Below are 19,727 nucleotides of genomic sequence, written 5' to 3'. Positions count from 1 at the left end.
AGTCATGTACGACTGTGCAACCCCATGGACTGTAGCCCGCCAGGCTCTTCTGTCCATGGGATTTCCCAGGCAAGAATACTGGAGTGGGTTGCCATTTCCTTCTCCAGGGGATCTTCCTGATGCAAGGATCAAATAATGGTCTCCTGCATTGCAGGCAGATTCTTTACCATCTGAACCACCAGGGAAACCCACTGGATAGCACAGAGAACTATATTCAATATCCAGTGATAAGCCATAATGGAAAAGAATATGAAAAATAGTGTATATATGTGTGTGTGTGCTTAGTCACTCAGTTGTGTCTGACTCTTTGTGACCCCCCATGGATAAACCCATGGTTTCTCCAGGCAATAATACTGGCATGGGTTGCCATGCCCTCCTACAGGGGATCTTCCAACCCAGGGATTGAACCCAGGTCTCCCATATTGTGAGAAAATTCTTTACCATCTGAGCCACCAGGGAAGTCTCTCTCTCTCTCTCTCTCTCTCTCTCTCTCTCTCTCTCTCTATATATATATATATATATATATATATATATATATATATATAACAGAATCACTTTGCTGTACAGCAGAGATTAACACAGCATTGTAAATCAACTAATACTTCAATCAAATTTTAAAATAAAATAAAGACTCTTTAAATGAACACTTAAAGAATTAGGCACTGTTTTTAGAACAGTTTTGTCTTCATGGCAAAACTGAGGAGAAGTTATAGAGAATTCTTATAACTACCCCTGCCCCACACAACACAGCCTCACTATCAAACTCTACACCACATGGTACATTTGTAACCATCAACGAACCTATAGTGATACACTATTATCACTCAATGTGAACAGTTTGCATTACGGTTTACTTTCAGTGCTGTTCAAACTATGGATTTAGACAAAAGTTTAATGACATACATATGTGGTAGTTTTACTGTCCCTGTTCTCCCCATTTAACCCTACCTATCCCCACCCCAGCAACCACTGATATTTTTTTGTCTCCATAGTTTTGCCTTTTCCTGAATGCCGGATAGTTGGAATCATACAATAGGTAGCCTTTTCAGATTGACTTCCTTCACTTTGTAATATGCAGTTAAGTTTCCTCCATGTCTTTTATGGCTTGATAACTCACTTCTTTTCAGCGCTGAATATTTCATTGATTGGATGAACCATAGTTTATTTATCTATTCACTTACTGAAGGACTTCTTGCCTGCTTTCAAGTTTTGGCAATTATAACGAAGCTGCTATAAACATCATGTGCAAAATAAAAATCACATGCAAGTTTTTTGTGTGACAAAAGTTTTGAACTCATTAGGCAAATACAAAGGAGTGGGATTTCTGGATCATTTGATAAGGGTATGTTTAGTTTTTTAAGAAATCCCCAGTCTTCCAAAGTGGCTGCACTATTTTGCATTCCCACCAGCAGTGATTGAGAGTTCCTGTTGCTCTACATCCTGGCCAGCACTTGGTGTTGTCCGTATTCTGGATTTTGGCCATTCTGATAGGTATGTAATTGTATCTTATATTGTTTTAATTTGCAATTCCATAATGACATATAATGTGGAGCATCTTTTCATGTGCTATCTGCCATCTGTATACCTTCTTTGGTGAGGTTTCTGTTTAGGTTGTTTGCCTAGTTTTAAATCAGGTTGTTTATTTTCTTATTGGTAAGTTTTAAGAGTTCTTTGTATATTTTGGACAACAGTTCTTTATCAGATGTGTGTTTTGCAAGGGCTTCCCATGTGGCACAATGGTAAAGAACCCGCCTGCCATTGCAGGAGATGTAAGAGATGTGGGTTCGATCCTTGGGTGGGGAAGATCCCCTGGAGGAGGGCATGGCAACCCACTCCATTATTCTTTCTTGGAGAATCCCATGGACAGAGGAGTCTGGCAGGCTACAGTCCCTCGGGTCACAAAGAGTTGGACACGACTGAATTGGTTTAGCATGCATGCACGTCTTTTGCAAATATTTTTTCCTAGTCTGTGGTTTGTCTTCTCATTCTCATGAGTGTCTTTTGCAGAGCAGAAGGTTTTATTTTTAGTTAAATCCAGCTGATTCTCTCTCTTTGATGCTACATCTAAAAAGTCATTGCCATATTCAAAGTCATTTAGATTTTATCCTATTATCTACTAGGAATTTCACAGTTTGCACTTTATATTTAGGTCTATGATCTACTTTGTGTTAGTTTTTTGTGCAAGAACTGTGAATAGATTCATATACTTGTATGTGGATGTCCACTATTTCCAGCACCGTTTTTTAAATAGACTATCTTTTCTCTACTGTATTGCCTTTGCCTCTTTGTCAAAGATCAGCGGACTATATTTATGTAGGTAACAGACACTTTTTTTTTCCATTTATTTTTATTAGTTGGAGGCTAATTACTTTACATCATTACAGTAGTTTTTGTCATACATTGAAATGAATTAGCCATGGATTTACATGTATTCCCCATCCCAGTCCCCCCTCCCACCTCCCTCTCCACCCGATCCCTCTGGGTCTTCCCAGTGCACCAGGCCCGAGCACTTGTCTCATGCACCCAACCTGGGCTGGTGATCTGTTTCACCCTAGATAATATACATGTTTCAATGCTGTTCTCTTGAAACATCCCACCCTCGCCTTCTCCCAGAGTCCACAAGTCTGTTCTATACATCTGAGTCTCTTGGTAACAAAGACTTGTTTAGAATCTGAAAATCAAATGTTAAACATTTCTTTTGAAATTTTTTTGGCTTTTAAGTGTATCCCACAATTCCAAGGCCATGATGTTACTTTCCTTCATCTAATTCTTATTCTGGAATACTTTTGTTAGTTTGCTTCTTGTATTAGTCAGCTAGAGCTGCCATAACAAAATACCAGACTAAGGAGCTTAAATAGCAAAAACTTTTCTCACAGTTCTGGAGTCTGTAAATCCTAGATCAGGGTGCAGGATGGTTGGGTTCTGGTGAGAACCCTCTTCCTGACTACGCAGATTGCTACCTTCTTGCTGTGTCATCACATAATAGAGAGAGGGAGATCTAGCTCTCTTTCCTTATAAGGCCACAATCCTATCTGATTAGGGCCCCACTCTTATGACTTTATTTAACCCTAATTATCTCCTGCTTCTCAGGTGACTTAGAGGTAAAGAATCCACTTGCCAATGCAGGAGACCTGGGATCTATCCCTGGGTCAGGAAGATGCCCTGGAAAAGGAAATGACAACCCACTCCAGTGTTCTTGCCTGGAAAATCCCATGGACAGAGGAGCCTTGCGGGCTACAGTCCATGGGGTTGCAAATAGTCAGACACGATTTTGCGACTGAACCACTACCACCAATTATCTGCTAAAGATTTTATTCCAAATGTAGTCCTAGTGAGGACTAGGGCTTCAACATATGAATTTTGGAGGGACCTATTTAGTTTACAGTACTTCTCTTTCATTTGTGTACAAAATGTAATTTAAATGGGAATTGCTTTTATTAACAGTGTTAAGAATGTAGATAGACAGCTTTTACAATGATTTGCCAATTTAATTGTGTAAATCAATCCTTCTTTCCAAACTTAAACAGGTATATTCAAGCACACCAGCAGTGTCTCCCCCGAGATGTCTGTGGCGCATCCCAGGATGAAGGAATCTGTAGTCGGCCTCTGGGCCTGGATTGGGCAGTGCCTGCAGGAAGGAGAAAAGACCACCTCTAGAATCAGGCAACTTAAAGGTTCTTCAGCTCCCAGTGGCTCCCAGGTTTTGCTCCAGGTTAAAATTTTCTTGGGAGCTTTGAAGAGTCCCAGTGGCCACATCATAGCATGTGGCAGACACACCTGAGGTGTGTTACACCCTCAGTTACAGTCAGTTACACCCTCACTGTGATTAGTGGTGGAGCTTGTGACTTGCTTCCAACCAAGAGCAGTGGTAAAGGTGGTGGGTGTCTCTGCCTTGATGAGGTTACATTATGTGGAAGAATGTCCCTCCTGCTATAAGGAGGTTATATTATGGGACAAAGTGTCCCTTCTGCAATGATATTACTCTAAGATTAAGTAAGACTCTTACCCAGCTCTTGCTCTCTCCTGGAGGCCTTGAAGAGGGAGAAGAGCCGTGCTGTCTGTGAACTGTGGGGTGCCTCTGGGACCAGCTGACAGCCAGAAAAGCCAAAGCCATCGGCCCTGAAACCACAAGGAAGTGAATTCTGCCAGCAGAGAACACAGCACGGCCAACACCTTGGTTGAGACTTTGAGCAGGGGGCCAGCCAGAGCATGTCCCAACTCCTAACCCATGGAAACTTAAAAAATAAATGTGTGCTATTTGGTAAACCACTAAGTTTGGTAATTGGCTACAAAGCAAAAGATAATTTACATTCACCCCTTACCAGTGACATCAGAATTCTTACATGAGACACAGGCATTGATGTCTTTTCAATCTCTGCACGTGCTTCCAAAGTGCTGTCCAGTTAAAGAACCAGTACCTAGGCCACTGGGTGATGTTAGAACTTTTCCCATGTATTGGGTCCTTTGATCCCTCCTCTCTTGCTAGTAAACCTGGTCTGAGTTCAATCGATACCCAAGCCAGTCTCCACAGGACCCTCAGTAGCCATGGCCCATCAATGACCAATGGGCCCCTCGTGACTCAGATAACCCACTGTGACCTGCCACAGGCTGAGTGACTGGACCTCTCTTGAGTTCCTGACTCACGTGGCCTTCATGCAGCCAGAGTCATGGTCCAGAAGCCAGTAGGGCCCAGAACGTGCAGGACACCTAGACCCTGCCCATGACTCAAAGACCAGCCCCATGAACCCCGGACACAGGAGTTTTCTTAATGGAGAAGGGTGAGAGAGAAGATGATGATCAGCAGGGCTGATAGGCCAGAAAGGCACCAGGATGACTGCCCTGGTCCAGCTCAGTGCCCCATGGCATGGGGAGCTGAGTGCAAACACTGGCTAAGACTCTCGGAAGGAAGAAGACCGAAGCCCCACCATGTGCTGCCGGCTCACCCGCACCTTTGTGCTGCAGCAGAAGTTACTGGTTTCACCCATTCAGCCTTCCACAGTTCCTGAGGCTCAGAACATTCCAGAGATGTTTGTGGGGTGGACACATTCCTGCTCCTTCTCTGGCTTGGTGACCTCCATCCTCAGGATAGCCAGTTGTCACACTGTTCCTGACCCGCTGTATTCCCAGGCATGGCCCCTGTCTCCCCAGACTGGTTCAGAGTCAGTGTAGGCCAGTGCCTTTCCCAGACACAGCCTCTGCCAGCGTGTCCGGGAATCTGATCTCAAGACGGCCAGCCATGCCCAGAGAAACCACCCAACCCACAAAGCCGTCAAACTCCTGTGGGCTTGGATCTGAGGGCAAGTGACCCAGCTGGAGTCAAGCCCTGACAAGAAGTAAGTGTGTTTAGACAATCAAATGACTCACCAAATAGAACCTTCTTGAAAAGTATTGTAATAATCAAGCTGAGGAAGGGATCACTGCCTATTCCAGTGAAGTCCAAGTACTTGAATCTTAAACATTTACATCGTTGCTCTTGTATTATAAAGCAGAGTCCAGCCCTCACCTCCTGTCTCCATATTTACAGCAAATGTTAGTCACTCAGTTGTGTCCGACTCTTTGAGACCCCATGAACTGTAGCCTGTCAGACTCCTCTGCCCATGGAATTCTCCAGGCAAGAATACTGGAGTGGGTTGCCGTTTGCTTCTCTTGGGAATCTTCCTGACCCAGGGATGGAACCTTGGCCTCCTGCATTGCAGGCAGATTCTTTTTTTTTTTTTCCATTATTTTTATTGGTTGGAGGCTTATTACTTTACAATTGTAGATTCTTTACCATCTGAGCCACCAGGGAAGCCCAACCAGGGATCATTTGCCCCAAGCATTTCACTAGATTTTTATTGGCTTTCCCCTCTCATTCCTCCTCTCAGGCAATAAAGAAGATGAACGGTTTAATACTTTCTTGCATGAGTTCACTACAGAGAGCTCTTCAGAGGGATGCTGCCTGTTGATGGAAAGGAAAATCTCTGCTTCAACAGAGAGCAGGCACCCAGCGAGGCCCAGAGGATGTGAGACACCATCATTGCTGTGGAGAATATATGTGCTCCACAAAGTTTGCCTGACAGTTAATTTTCTTTCTTTCTTTCTTTTTAAGCTGATTTTACTGATAAAATTAGAGTCGTATTTCTAAAAGGAACAGGAAGCCATAAAGACAAGGACACATAAGAATTCTCTGACCAACTTACGCCAGTAGGACTCAAAGTCAGTCATAAAAATGAATAAGGCTCATGAGCTTACTGAAAAATAATGTACAGAGCCACTGGTTTCTATCTCTGCACCCCTTGGGGGTAAAACGGGAGTCACATACTAGTGGGGGCCTCCAGCATCATGCTCCAATTTTCCTTAGAGGCACATGCTTCTATAGGGACATTAAATTTTGAATGCTGTGATAAATCTGAAGAAATATCAAGAGTCTTGGATTTTCATTTTCATAATGTATGCACCTAGGCATAAGTCATTTTCACTTGTTTCGCTCTTACCATTAGAAGTTAATGCGATTAAAGAGTTCAGCTGCGTCTGTTCCCCTTCTGCCTGACTGGTCTTTGTTGGCCAGTTTCACATCCAGGCATGGCCCCATCATCCTTTCTGCTTCTAGCTGCTTCCAATTAGAGGTTTGACCTCAAAGGACACCTTCCCCTCAAGCAGGCCTTGTGCCTTTTTCAGTCTCTGGGCAGCACAAGCTTCAGGGACTTCCTGGGGATAATATAATGCAGATTGTGCCTCCTTATGTATTTCGCCTCTTCACGTGCTACACACTGCAGGGACATGCCCCATGCATGGTACACTCTCCTTAACATCAACCTGGACTTTTACCATCTGAAATTAAGGTGTTTCTCTGCTGAGGAGATAATTGTTAGACCCCCTCACTAAAGGGCTTCACAGGTGGCGCTGGTGGTAAAGAGCATGCCTGCCAATGCAGGGACCTAAGAGATATGGGTTCAGTCCCTGGGTTGGCAAGATCCCCTGGAGGAAGAAATGGCAACCCACTCCAGTATTCTTGCCTGGAGAATCCCACGGACAGAGAAGCCTGGCAGGCTGCAGTCTATGGGGTCACAAAGAGTTGGACATGAATGAAGAAACTTAGCATACACACATACCTCATTAAAATGGAACCTGCAGAGCAAGAAATAGCCCTTTTGTTTGTTTTCATTTAAAAAAATTTTTTTAATTAGAATATAGTTACTTTATAATGTTGCGTTAGTTTCTGCTATACGATGAAGTGAATCAGTTATATGCATACATACTTCCCCTCCCTTCTGGACTCCCCTCCCCCTCTCCCCATCCCTCCCCTCTAAGTCATCACAGAGCACTGAGCTGACCCTCTGTGCTTTATAGCAGGTTCCCCTAGCTGTCTATTTCATACATGGTAGTGGGCATATGTCAACCCTAATCCCCCAGTTCGTCCCATCCTTCCCTCCCCTCCCTGTGTCCACAGGTCCACTCTCTAGGTGTGTCTCTCTATTCCTGCCTTGGAAATAGGTTCATCAGTAACAAATCAAAATTGCAATGAGGTATCACCTTACACTGGTCAGAATGGCCATCATCAAAACATCTACAAATAATAAATGCTGGAGAGGGTGTGGAGAAAAGGAAACCCTCTTGCACTGTTGGTGGAAATGTAAACTGATAAGTCACTATGGAGAATCTTATGGAGTTTCCTTTAAAAACTAAACATGGAACTACCCATTTGACCTGCCCTTTTCTTTTAACTCTTGAGTTCCCCCGCCCAGGACAGGCCCTCAGCATGTACTGTCCCACAGGTGGGCAGTGGGCTGTCAGTCCCAATGGGCGGGGTCCCAATGGGCTCTAGAATTCAGTCACACTATGTCACTGCAGCTGGACCTTCATGTGTGGCGAGACATGCCCAGCTTTCCATACAAACCTGCCAGACTCAGATATGGGGCTGAGAAAAAATGCAAGTGTTGGTCCTTTAGTCATATCCACTCTTTGTGACCCCATGGACTGTAGCCCAGCAGGTTCTGTCCATGAAATTTTCCAGGCAAGAATTCTGGAGTGGGTAGCTGTTCACCTTCTCCAGGGTATCTTCCCCACCCAAGGATCGAACCTGAGTCTCCTGCACTGCAGGGAGATTCTTTACCATCTGAACCACAAGGGTTTACCAGAATGAGGTAAATGATTTTGTTGTATGATGCTAATAGGCCATGTCTTATAACAGGAACTTGGGCTGCAAAGTTTCTAGGGAAGGGGCACCTCAGACACAGTGGGGCCACCACGGGAGTTGACGTTACTATCCCAGGATCCCAACTAAGAAGAGGATGTGTGCAGGAGGGGAATGAGCGTTGGAGACTTGAGACTCAACTTGAGCCTCTGGCCAGGCAGAGGCAGGGAATCCATTTAATTCTTCATTTTCTTTTCTATTACTGCTTCTCACAGCAAATGCGCCTTTTGGGTCTTGTGGGCCCAATTGACTATAATTGGATGAATTCCTTCTCTTGTCAAGGGTTGTCCGGATGCCCCTTAGAAACATGGATGGTTTGTGCAGAGATGTCATTTTGAGGTAGAACCCTCTTCATATCTGACAATGAAGGGAGATTTTTATCATCGTTTCAGATTTTTCTATCTTCTGGGCAAACTCCAAGAGATAGTGAGAGACAGGGAAGCCTGGCGTGATGCAGTCCATGGGGTATCAAAGAGTCAGACATGACTTAGTGACTGAACAACAAGATTGTTCTGTCGGCTGTGGGGCATGAGAAGGGCCAAAGCAAAAGGGAAAGGAGGTGTGTGCTCCGAGATCCTAGCTTTTCTCAGCCCCTTGAGAAGACGCTTGCGACAAGTTGTGCCAGAACTTGGAGCAGAGGGTGGCCTTGAGCCCCCACTTCTGACATATGTGAGTGTCCAGTTTGGTCCTGTGGAAGAAGTCAGATCCTGAAAGTCAGGGCAGTTCCCAAGAGTCCTGAGAGATAAGATCTTTCCAGAATTTCAGAACTGGACAGGAATCAGTGAGAGCATAGGATGGGTCAGCAGACGGCTGGACAATGTCCCCGAAGATGTCCACTAATCCCAGGACCTATGACTATGTCACTACACACAATGGAGGCTTTGCAGGTGTGATTAAGTTAGGAACCTTTCCATGGTGTGGGTGGATAGCCTGGAACCAATGGTATCATCACCATCCTTACAAGAGAGGGGACAGAGGGCAGAGTCAGAGAGAGAAGGTGTGAGGACGGAAGCAGAGATCACAGGAGATGATGTTATACTGCTGACCCGGAGACAGAGGAAGGGGCTGCAAGCCAAGGGATGTGGCTCCTCTGGAAGATGAAACAGGGATGGAGGGGTTCTCCCTGGGAGCCTCCAGAAAGAGCCAGCCCTGGGCCCATTGCAGATGCAAGACCTACAGACTCAAGAGAAGAAATTATGTGGCTTCAAGTTGCTGAGTGGTGATGACTTGGTAGCCACTGCAAACTCACAGGATGAACGTGTTTCTCCCTGGATGGTTCTGGGGGGCTCTGGCATAGGGGACATCGAGATGCCCCATTTTCAAATCTCTCCCTGAAGTAGCTGTGTCAAGGACAGTGTCAAGGGGATACGTGCCTCCCAGCAGTGCATGAACAGGGCTGGGCTGGGCTGATGATCACTGCTTGTGGGAACATGGGGAGGACGTGATGATCACTTGCTGGGGGGATGTTCACCCTGAATCTGGCTCTTCTTATGGTGACCACAACTACTGGAACCTCCAATGCCTAGAGGTAACCGTGTCAACGGCCTAGCTGATGGATGTGTGCACACCCGCACAGTCTGAATGGATGTGGTGCCTATGGCTACTGTGGAACTTCAGACACAAGGGTTGACATGAAAGAACCTAAGGATGGTTCCAGAGGCTCTAGAGTTATCCCTCCAAGGGCTCTGGGCACTGGAAGGCCCCTGGAAAGGAGATCCCAGCCCTGTCATGGCCCTTTGGAGACAGTGCTCACCCTACACTCTTGTCCATTCACTGAATGCCAGTCCCTCAGTGGAGTTTGGGAGTGTGAGGATTCACAGTCCATGACAGCCTGACAGGCAGGCACTGGAGGGTGCCTGGGGTAGGCAGGCAGTGGAAAGAGCCATGCTCAGGACTCCAACCAGAAGGGGCTGGTGTAGACCTCACCACCGCCCTTGAAGCACTTCCAAGGGCTTTCAGCGGCTGCCAGAGGGCAATCATAGCACATACTTATTCTAGAAAATTAGGCAAATATGGAAATCAATGAAGAAAATTCAGTAACTCACAATACTGTTGCAGGAAGGGGGACCACTTCCAGGGCCCGAAACTGGGCTCTTGTCTAACACTCGGAAATGAATTGTCTGAGGAGACACATGTGCTGACATAGCAAGAGATTTTATTGGGAAGGGCACCCGGGCGGAGAGCAGGAGTGTGAGTGAACCCAGGAGAACTGCTCTGCCACGTGGCTGGCAGTCTTGGGTTTTATGGTGATGGGATTAGTTTCCGGGTGGCTTTGGCCAATCATTCTAATTCAGAGTATTTCCTGGTGGTGCACGCATGGCTCAGCCAAGATGGATGCTAGCGAAGGGATTCTGGGAAGTGGACGGACACGAGGTGTCTCCTTTTGAGCTTTCCCGAACTCTTCCGGTTGGTGGTGGCTTATTAGTTCTGTAGTCCTTACCAGGATCTCCTGTCATAAAACAACTCATGTGAATGGTTACTAAAGGGCCTGACCAGGGTGGGAGGTTTCATTCAGTGTGCTTCCCCTAACAATACCACACTCAGAGGTAATCACGCTGATAATTGATGTTTCCATTCTTTACATGCTCAAGGGATTAAATTTGATAGACAGAATGCCTGAAGAACTATGGACAGAGGTCTGTGACATTGTACAGGAGGCAGGGATCAAGACCACTCCCAGGGAAAAGAAATGCAAAAAGGCAAAATGGTTGTCTGAGGAGGCCTTACAAATAGCTGTGAATAGAAGAGAAGCAAAAGGCAAAGGAAAAAAGGATATACCCATTTGAATGGGTATATCTTCATGACCCAGATAATCACGATGGTGTGATCACTCACCTAGAGCCAGACATACTGGAATGTGAAGTCAAGTGGGCCTTACGAAGCATCACTACAAACAAAGCTAGTGGAGGTGATGGAATTCCAGTTGAGCTATTTCAAATCCTGAAAGATGATCTTGTGAAAGTGCTGCACTCAATATGCCAGCAAATTTGGAAAACTCAGCAGCGGCCACAGGACTGGAAAAGGTCAGTTTTCATTCCAATCCCAAAGAAAGGCAATGCCAAAGAATGCTCAAACTACTGCACAATTGCACTCATCTCACATGCTAGTAAAGTAATGCTCAAGGTTCTCCAAGCCAGGCTTCAACAGAACATAAACTGTGAACTTCCAGATGTTCAAGCTGAACTTAGAAAAGGCAGAGGAGCCAGAGATCAAATTGCCAACATCTGTTGGATCATCAAAAAAGCAAGAGAATTCCAGGAAAACATCTACTTCTGCTTTATTGACTATGCCAAATCCTTTGACTTTGTGGACCACAATAAGCTGTGGAAAATTCTGAAAGAGATGGGAATACCAGACTACCTGACCTGCCTCTTGAGAAATCTGTATGCAAATCAGGAAGCAACTGTTAGAACTAGACATGGAACAGCAGACTGGTTCCAAATCGGGAAAGGAGTATGTCAAGGCAGTATGTTGTCACCCTGCTTATTTAACTTATATGCAGAGTACATCATGAGAAACACTGGGCTGGATGAAGCACAAGCTGGAATCAAGATTCCCAGGAGAAATATCAGTAACCTCAGATATGCAGATGACACCATCCTTATGGCAGAAAGAGAAGAACTAAAGAGCCTCTTGATGAAAGTGAAAGAGGAGAGTGAAAAAGTTGGCTTAAAGCTCAACATTCAGAAAGCTAAGATCATGAGATCTGGTCCCAGCACTTCATGGCAAATAGATGGGGAAACAGTGGCAACAGTGAAAGACTTTATTTTTGGGGCTCCAAAATCACTGCAGATGGTGACTGCAGCCATGAAATTAAAAGATGCTTGCTCCTTGGAAGAAAAGCTATGACCAACCTAGACAGCATATTAAAAAGCAGAGACATTCCTTTATCTAGTCAAAGCTATGGTTTTTACAGTGGTCATGTATGGATGTGAGAGTTGGACTATAAAGAAAGCTGAGTGTTAAGAATTGATGCTTTTGAACTGTGGTGTTGGAGAAGACTCTTGAGAGTCCCTTGGATTGCAAGGAGATCCAACCAGTCCATCCTAAAGGAAATCAGTCCTGAATATTCATTGGAAGGACTGATGCTGAAGCTGAACTCCAATACTTTGGCCACCTGATGCGAAGAGCTGACTCATTTGAAAAGACCCTGATGCTGGGAAAGATTGAAGGCAGGAAAAGGGTACGACAGAGGATGAGATGGTTGGATGGCATCACTGACTCAACGGACATTAGTTTGAGTAAATTCCAGGAGTTGGTGATGGACAGAGAGGCTTGGTGTGCTGCAGTCCATGGGGTCACATAGAGTCAGACATGACTGAGTGACTGAACTGAACTGAACATCCTCAAAGACATGTAATACCCAACATGTGTGTACACGGCACAGAGTCTCCCAGACCCGTGACACTTACATGTGCAGATAGACAAGAATCCACTTGCACACATCACATCTGACACTTGCACAGGTGGCCACAGATTTTTTTCTTTTAAAAAATCAAAGCAATACTACATACATAACTTACAACCTGATCTTTTCTTTTCATTGAACAGATGCTGATCACTTCACAGTATATCTTCCTTGACGCTTGTTGTCTGTAGCTGTTCATGTTCCGTAACACAAGCATTCCTACTGGTGGACACTGGTCTTGTTTCCCGATTTCCACTCCTCACATCGTTACAAAATGGATGTCCAGTTTTGCAGTTTTAAACTTATTCCTGTAAACATCAGTGTCTTTGCTGACATCTTGTGGAAATGAGTTGTAGTCTTTCTGTAGTGCGGGATCATTTCCTTCTGTCTCTCTCGTGTTCATAACTGTCTTCACCCTCAGCCACTGCCTTTGGTTTATGAAGAGACCTGAGAGGAGAATCCATGGGTTTGAGGCTCCCCAGGGTGTCCTAAATTCTATATCATTCCTCCCATGGACTCTCTTGAGCATTCTGAAGGATGCGTGGATGTTGGGAAGCCCGTGCCCAGGACACCATGACACTGAGTTGCCATCCCTCCCAGCTTGGGAACTGCTCCAGAAGCCGTGCCAGCCCCCAGTGTGTGAAGCTGTTGCAGAGCCTTGTTTCTGTTGTCCTGGCACCGTGCTGACCTTTTGTTCTGGCCCCTCTTCTGATAACTGGGCATCCAGTAGGGGTGAGCGCTCAGCCTGGGTCAGGGGTTGTTGGTGCCTGTTGAACAGATATGTAAATGGATCAATGAAAAACCAATGACCGGATTCACAGGAAGAGAGGCGACGGTCCTCTAATCCTCTATTCTGATCTAGAGTTGCTGGGAGGGGAAGGGGAATGGGAAGATGCAGGGGTGGGGGGGTGGGGGCTGCCCTCACTGGGAGTCTAAGTGCCTATGCTCTCCCCTATACAACACACACACACAGCCAGGAAGCCAGGTAGGTAGCCATCCCTACTCAGACCCAGGGTCCAGGAGCCAAGGCTGTCACCTTGAATGCTGGAGAAATCATGGTTGAGGGTAGACCCCTCCATTGTGAGCCCCAGCATCAGATGGCAGAAGGGGCCTGGGCGCTCGAGAGGAAGTTCCAACAGGCCAGGGTTCAGATGCCCGTGCTTGGCAGCCTTGCTGTGGGGTCATTGCCCCCCAGGCTTCAGCACTGTTCATCTGCTGGAAAGGGCAGCGGGGGTCAGGTAAGTGGTTGGGGGCACAGACTCTGCCATAAAGATGTCCCAGGTGGAGTTGAAGCCTGACAACCATGGGTATTAAGAAAGGGATGGGAGAATGATTCCCCCAATGATTGAGTTTTGTGTTCTGAGTTTCTTCTCTATGTTAGAGACCTGAGTCAAAGTAAGTCATCTACTCTGGGTGGCTGCTGCTGCTGCTGCTGCTGAGTCGCTTCAGTCGTGTCCGACTCTGTGCGACCCCATAGACGGCAGCCTACCAGGCTCCCCCGTCCCTGGGATTCTCCAGGCAAAAACACTGGAGTGGGTTGCCATTACCTTCTCCACTGGGTGGCTGACAAGGAGGAAAAGATAAAGATGTGTAGAGAAGACAGACCAGTGGTGGGGAGGTGATGGCTCACTGGGCTCAACAAGTGAAAACTCACCCTGAGGGCTGTTGCTATTCATTAGTGTCCCAGGCTTAGAGGGGGTGTCCCTATAGGTCACACAATGTTCCTAGCTTCCAAGTCCGCAGCTCTTCCAAACCACCTGAAGCAACCACCTATCCCTCGCGGTCCCTGCCCAGCAGATGAGAGTCAGGGGCCCCAGACCTCCAGCCTCTAGCCACAGTTCACAGCATGAAGCTTTCCTTCCCTAAGTACATGGGAGACAAACCGAGAGTCTGCACATGTACACATGTGTATGTGTACATGTAGGTGATGTGTATATGTATAAAGATAGAAATATCTGATAGTATATGTATGTATAGAAAATAATGTGTCATATATAATGTATGCAGTATGTATGTATTTATAAAATAATGTAATCAAGGGGATGACATCCATTACCTTGCCACTTCCTTGGTTAGAAGCAACTCACATTTTCCCCTCCAATCAGAAGGAGGTCATGACTGCCTAGGGGGTCACCTCAGGGTGTCTGCCACATGCTATGATGTGGGATTTCTCAAGGTCCCAAGACAATTTTAACATGCAGCAAAATTGGGAAACAACTGATCCAAGGAATTTTATTGTCATCTAATTCCAGAGGTGGGTGGGTCTTCTGGCAGACCCATGTGTTTTGACCAGGAGCCTAGATGAAAACTCGTTCACTTGCGGACACTCGTCAGATGTCCTTGGGGAGATGATGCAGATGCAGCTGGATGTACTGGTTGGAAGTTTGGAAGGAAGGGCTAGATGACGTGATTAATTTAGCAAATTATTTTAAAAGCCATTCTCAGGTTTCCCCCATTATTCAAGCAAAGACTACCTATGAAACCTTTCATAAGCTGAAATAGCCTGGGATTTCAGAAATGGATATTAACATAGGACTTTGTGGCTCAACTGGTAAAGAATCTGGCTGCAATGTGGGAGACCTGGGTTCAATCCCTGGGTTGGGAAGATCCCCTGGAGAAGGGAAAGGCTACCCACTCCAGTATTCTAGCCTGGAGAATTTCATGGACTGTATAGTCCATGGGGTCCCAAAGAGTCAAACACAACTGAGGGATTTTCACTTTCACTTTTCATAAAAAAGAAGTGGCATCAAGAGAACTTTTGCAAAGCGGGGGATAGAAAGGGAAGTCGCTCAGTCATGTCCGACTCTTTGCGACCCCGTGGACTGTAGCCTACCAAGCTCATCCATCCATGGGATTCTATACCTGTATGTATTCTCTTGTATTACAATTTTCTTTTTTTACAAAAGCAACTTACTTACATTTAACTTAAGTTAAAAATTAAGAAGCAAAGGAAATAAAAAAATGTGAAATCATTTATATGAAGATACAAGAAACCAACATTGTGTTCTTGGGGAACTGAAGCTGTTCTTTACAAAGACCAAGAAAATATTTTCTTGAAAACAGATGGACACATTTCACCATAACTAAAGACTTTGAACAAAATGAAACAGTGAACCACAAAAGTGTAAAATGTGGTTAAAATGTATTTTCAAAAGAAGTGTTTGTTTAAAGAACACTTTATTTTAAAAGTGTTTAGCTCTGAGAAGAGCTAAAGAGACAGAAATGTGCTGTCAATTGAATAAATACACGCAACCTAAAGGTTGAAAGTTATGTTTTATTCAGCAGAAATTTTTAGGCCTTAAGCCCAGGAGATAGCATCTGAAACAAGCATGAGAGAACTGTTTGTTCCAAGGAGGCAGAGGTGGGGGAGCAGGTTATGTAGAACTTTTGCAACAAAGTACAGGTAGCCTGGATGTCAAAAGTTTTTTTGTAAATTAAAGAAAACGAGATAACCCAAATTAAGGAATTTAGCCTGTTTCTGTATATGGGAAGATGTAACCGCCTGGACTCCCGGAAATCATTCCTTTGATATGCACCTCAACTCTGTGGGGCCAGTTTCCTTTGTTTTCATGCCCTGTGCTTTCTTTCCTCAGGACTCACTGGTAGGGAGTTGGCTACAGTCCAGATGGCAGGTATTCTTCTCCTTCCTGAGTTCCCTCAGGGTTCACTGGCTCATATTGGAGGGCTGCAATCCACTGATGACAGTGACATCCTTGTTTATTGATATCCCAGAAAATATTCCATTTCTCAGTGCTTAAAACGTAAATAACTGGCAATCAGTTTCTGATATTCATTAAAAAAAAAAAAAAAGTAACCAAGAGATACAAAGGAGGAATCTATTTCAACCACTGAAGGACAGGGCCCTTGACCAAGCAGGTCACCCAGGACCCGGGACGGGACAATGACCATAAGGGAGACGCTCACCCGCACAATTTCAGAAACCTGTGGATAGAAAGAGTGATGTGGATAGTCTTCTCACCCCTCGAGGAGAGAATATCACAGACACAATCACCTTGGGGACAGGGTTAGGGGAATAAGACTGCCCTCCCTGGGGGCAGTACAGACTCTTTTGGGATGGGGGTGGGGAGGGAGGATGACTCAGCAGTTTCATTTCCTGGTGGGCTGAGGCTCATGGGAAATAGGCAAATGAGCCCAGAGCACCATGGGGAATGGCCCTTTAAATGCCCAGGCTGGCTCTGATCCCTCCTTTCCCCTCAGGGTTACCTACAGGAGGGAGGCACCAGGGAGGGTGAGAGTCCTTCTGAGTAAGAAGTGTGTCTGGGGCCTACAGGCTGGCAGAGTGTGGGGCTTGGAGGCTGAAAAGCCTGAGGTTTCAGTGTGGCCTCAGGCCAGACGGGCCAGCTCAGGTGCTGGTGGTTCTGTTACGCTCCATCTGGTTAAGTCAGGTTAACCATTTGGCTAGATTCTGATAAGTTTCCTCAGTTTCTGACAGATTCTCTCAGGGTAAGTCAGATTCTGTCAGGTTCTCTTAGTTTCCCCCAGGTGAGGCTGACGGGGTCTCAGGATCCCTGAGATGGGGGTGGGGTGGGGAGTTGGAGGGGTGAGAGGAGGCTGTGTGGTCCACAGGCCCCAGGTCAGCTAAACTGAGCAGAGACAGAGTAAAAGGGCCAGGTCTGAGCCCAAGGTCCCCCTGTGCCCTGCTCCTCCCTGCAGGGCACCTGTGCCCACCTGCCTGCTGGTGGGGGCCTAACCTCACTGCTTTTCTTTGCAGCTCCCAGAGGACAGAACACTTGCATCAGCTGAAGTTAATTCCAGAGTTTCTTCCCTCCCAACCTCTATTTTGACCCAGTTCATCCACCCCCACCCCAAATTCTTCTCCTGGTGATTCTCATCTTTCTCCTCTGTTCTCTTGCCCCTCCTCCCTGCCCCTTGCACCTTACTGTGCCCCTACCTGTGGGCCAGACCCCCTAAGATCACAGCCAATCCTGCTCCTGCTGTCTCTCTCTCAGGAAGCAGGCAGCTTGGCCATGTGCCCTCCAGTCAGCAAGCGGTATGTGGCAGAGGGCCTGTCCTACCTCTACGTGTCCTGGATGTATCAGCTTCAACATGGCAGCCAGCTAAGGCTCTGCTTTGCTTGCTTCAAGGTTGCCTTTCTGGACTTTAAACGGATGCTTGAATCAGAAGATTGGGAAGATGAAGACTGGGACTCTGAGCTGATGGACGATTCCGAGGCGTGGTCTGAGCAGGGGTCATCCCCAGGGATGGGGCCAAGCTGGGGGCAGGGCCAAGGGCAGCCTGCACAGGGTGGGGCTGTGGGCTGGGGGTCAGGCACCCTGGCATCAGGCCCTGTGGAGTCAGAAGATGTGGGCTTGCACAATCACATTGTGCCCACCGAGCTGCAGCCTCAGGATGCGGTACCCCTGGACCTGGATGCTGAAGATGCTGACTGGACCCAGGGCCTTCCTTGGAGACTTGAGGGGCTCCCTATCTGCTCCCACTGGCCAAGCCCCCTTCCTCCATGGCGGGGGGTTTTCAAAGTGGACCTGCCCCTGGGGGAACCCATGGTACTGGAGCTGGGCACCACCCAGAACGTGGACCCTGCTGAGACTGAGACCTGGTTACTGGACCTGCAGGTTCTCTCCCTGGTGAGCTGCTGTGATGTCATCTACCTCCAGAAGATGAAGCCAAGAAGGGCCTGGAGGACCCCAGGCCAGTGTTGGAAACTACTGCTGGAGCCTGATGAGTGGTGGGTGGTAAGACTCCAAGATGTACCCCAGATGCAAGACCTGCACCACTGGAAACTAAGTATTCTGGAATCCTCTTCTCTGGAGCAGAATGTAGATCTGGTGCCTGTGGACTCAGTCCTGCTTAAGAGGGGACTCACCATCCTCTCTTTTTCACCCTGGGCCAAGAGGGAGGCAGAGGAGGGGGACTCAGCCTCTAGGCCACAGTCCTCCACACAAGAATGGGATGCCGGCACCAGTGGGCCCAGAACGCCTGGGGAGAACCTGGATGCTGTGGGAGCCTCGGCCCTGGGAGAGCTGCCACGTTTCCAGCCCCTCAACCCAGGGTCCCAGAACTGAGGGACTGAGGCCCACATGGTCACCATTGTCCTGGCCTCCCTACAACACCAGAGGCTGGGAAGGACTGACCTCTCCACGACAGCCCCGGTAGCCATTAGCAATGAATGAGGACTTGGGCCTGGAGAGGAAGAATGGTGAGTGGCCCAGAGACTGAGAAATGGGGGCCCACCACAGCATCAGGGGCAAGGGACACAAATACCTGTAACTGGGAGGGAAGTTCTCTGTCAGATGTCATGGAGTTAGGAATCTGAGCTATTCAGGATGTTCTGGGTGAATGGATGTTGTGTGATATGTGAAGAAGGGAATAGCGAATTGATCTGTGTAACAGCCCTACCCTGGGGAGGGATGTCTGAAGTGTAACTCACTCCCGGGAACATGGTGGTGGATTCGGGACCACAGGGATATGTGCTTGTCTTTAGTCAGTGGGCTCTGGGCTCCACAGGACCCGGTTATCAGCACTGAGGACTCGGCAGTGTGAGAGACCTTGTTTCAAAGATTGGCTGTTTTATGTGGTTTGGCTATTTAGTTTCTGTCTCTTTGTGTGTCATTTTAAACTAAATAAAGTCATAGAGTTTGCAGCGAACTGTTGTTCAGAGCTCTTCCGCAGAAAATCTTTGTTGGTTCTCCTTGTCCTCTCCCTCTCAGGGACAAATCAATCCTAGCAACCCCTACTTCATGAGTCACAGTTGTACAGGATGGCTAAGAATCTCTAGCTTCTAGATTAGTGATGGTTAGGAAACCTGAGGGTGACCCTGTGTGGGAAAGATGGAAGCGAAGGTGTGAATGTGCTCAGTCATGTCCGACTCCTTGCGACCCTATGGACTGTAACCTGCCAGGTTCTTCTGTCCATGGGATTCTCCAGGCAAGAATACTGGAGTGGGTATCCATTCCCTTTTCCAATTTCCAGGGGAACTTCCCGACCCAGGGATCGACCCAGGTCTTCTACATTGAGGGTGGATTTTTTTTACCATATGAGCCAGCAGGGAAGCCACAGAGTGACCGTCGAAAATGCCTTTGCATCTGGCTGAGCCTCCTCCAGTGTTTGGGGTTCCCAGTCACATCCCATGGCCACACAGACGAACTGGGCTTACTGTATTTAATT

The 19,727-nt window shown here is 46.9% G+C and overlaps 1 protein-coding gene across 1 annotated transcript; it reads left to right on the top strand.

Moving 5' to 3' along the window:
* Window positions 1-16,808: 16,808 nt before the first annotated feature.
* Window positions 16,809-19,208, top strand: LOC110146412 (testis-expressed protein 19.2-like). The gene is made up of 2 exons (XM_020907265.2): window positions 16,809-17,045; window positions 17,314-19,208. The coding sequence occupies exon 2, from the start codon at window positions 17,570-17,572 to the stop codon at window positions 18,623-18,625; it is 1,056 nt and encodes a 351-aa protein (XP_020762924.2). The 5' UTR covers window positions 16,809-17,045; window positions 17,314-17,569; the 3' UTR covers window positions 18,626-19,208.
* Window positions 19,209-19,727: the final 519 nt, after the last annotated feature.

The sequence above is a fragment of the Odocoileus virginianus genome, chromosome 17 (genome assembly GCF_023699985.2).
Source record: "Odocoileus virginianus isolate 20LAN1187 ecotype Illinois chromosome 17, Ovbor_1.2, whole genome shotgun sequence".
Lineage (NCBI taxonomy): Eukaryota > Metazoa > Chordata > Mammalia > Artiodactyla > Cervidae > Odocoileus > Odocoileus virginianus.
The sequence above is the reverse complement of the archived record's forward strand: the minus strand, read 5'-3'. Positions and strand labels throughout refer to the sequence as shown.

Coding starts and splice junctions, on each gene's coding strand:
- LOC110146412 (XM_020907265.2), top strand. CDS start 17,570: ATGTGCCCTCCAGTCAGCAAGCGGTATGTGGCAGAGGGCCTGTCCTAC.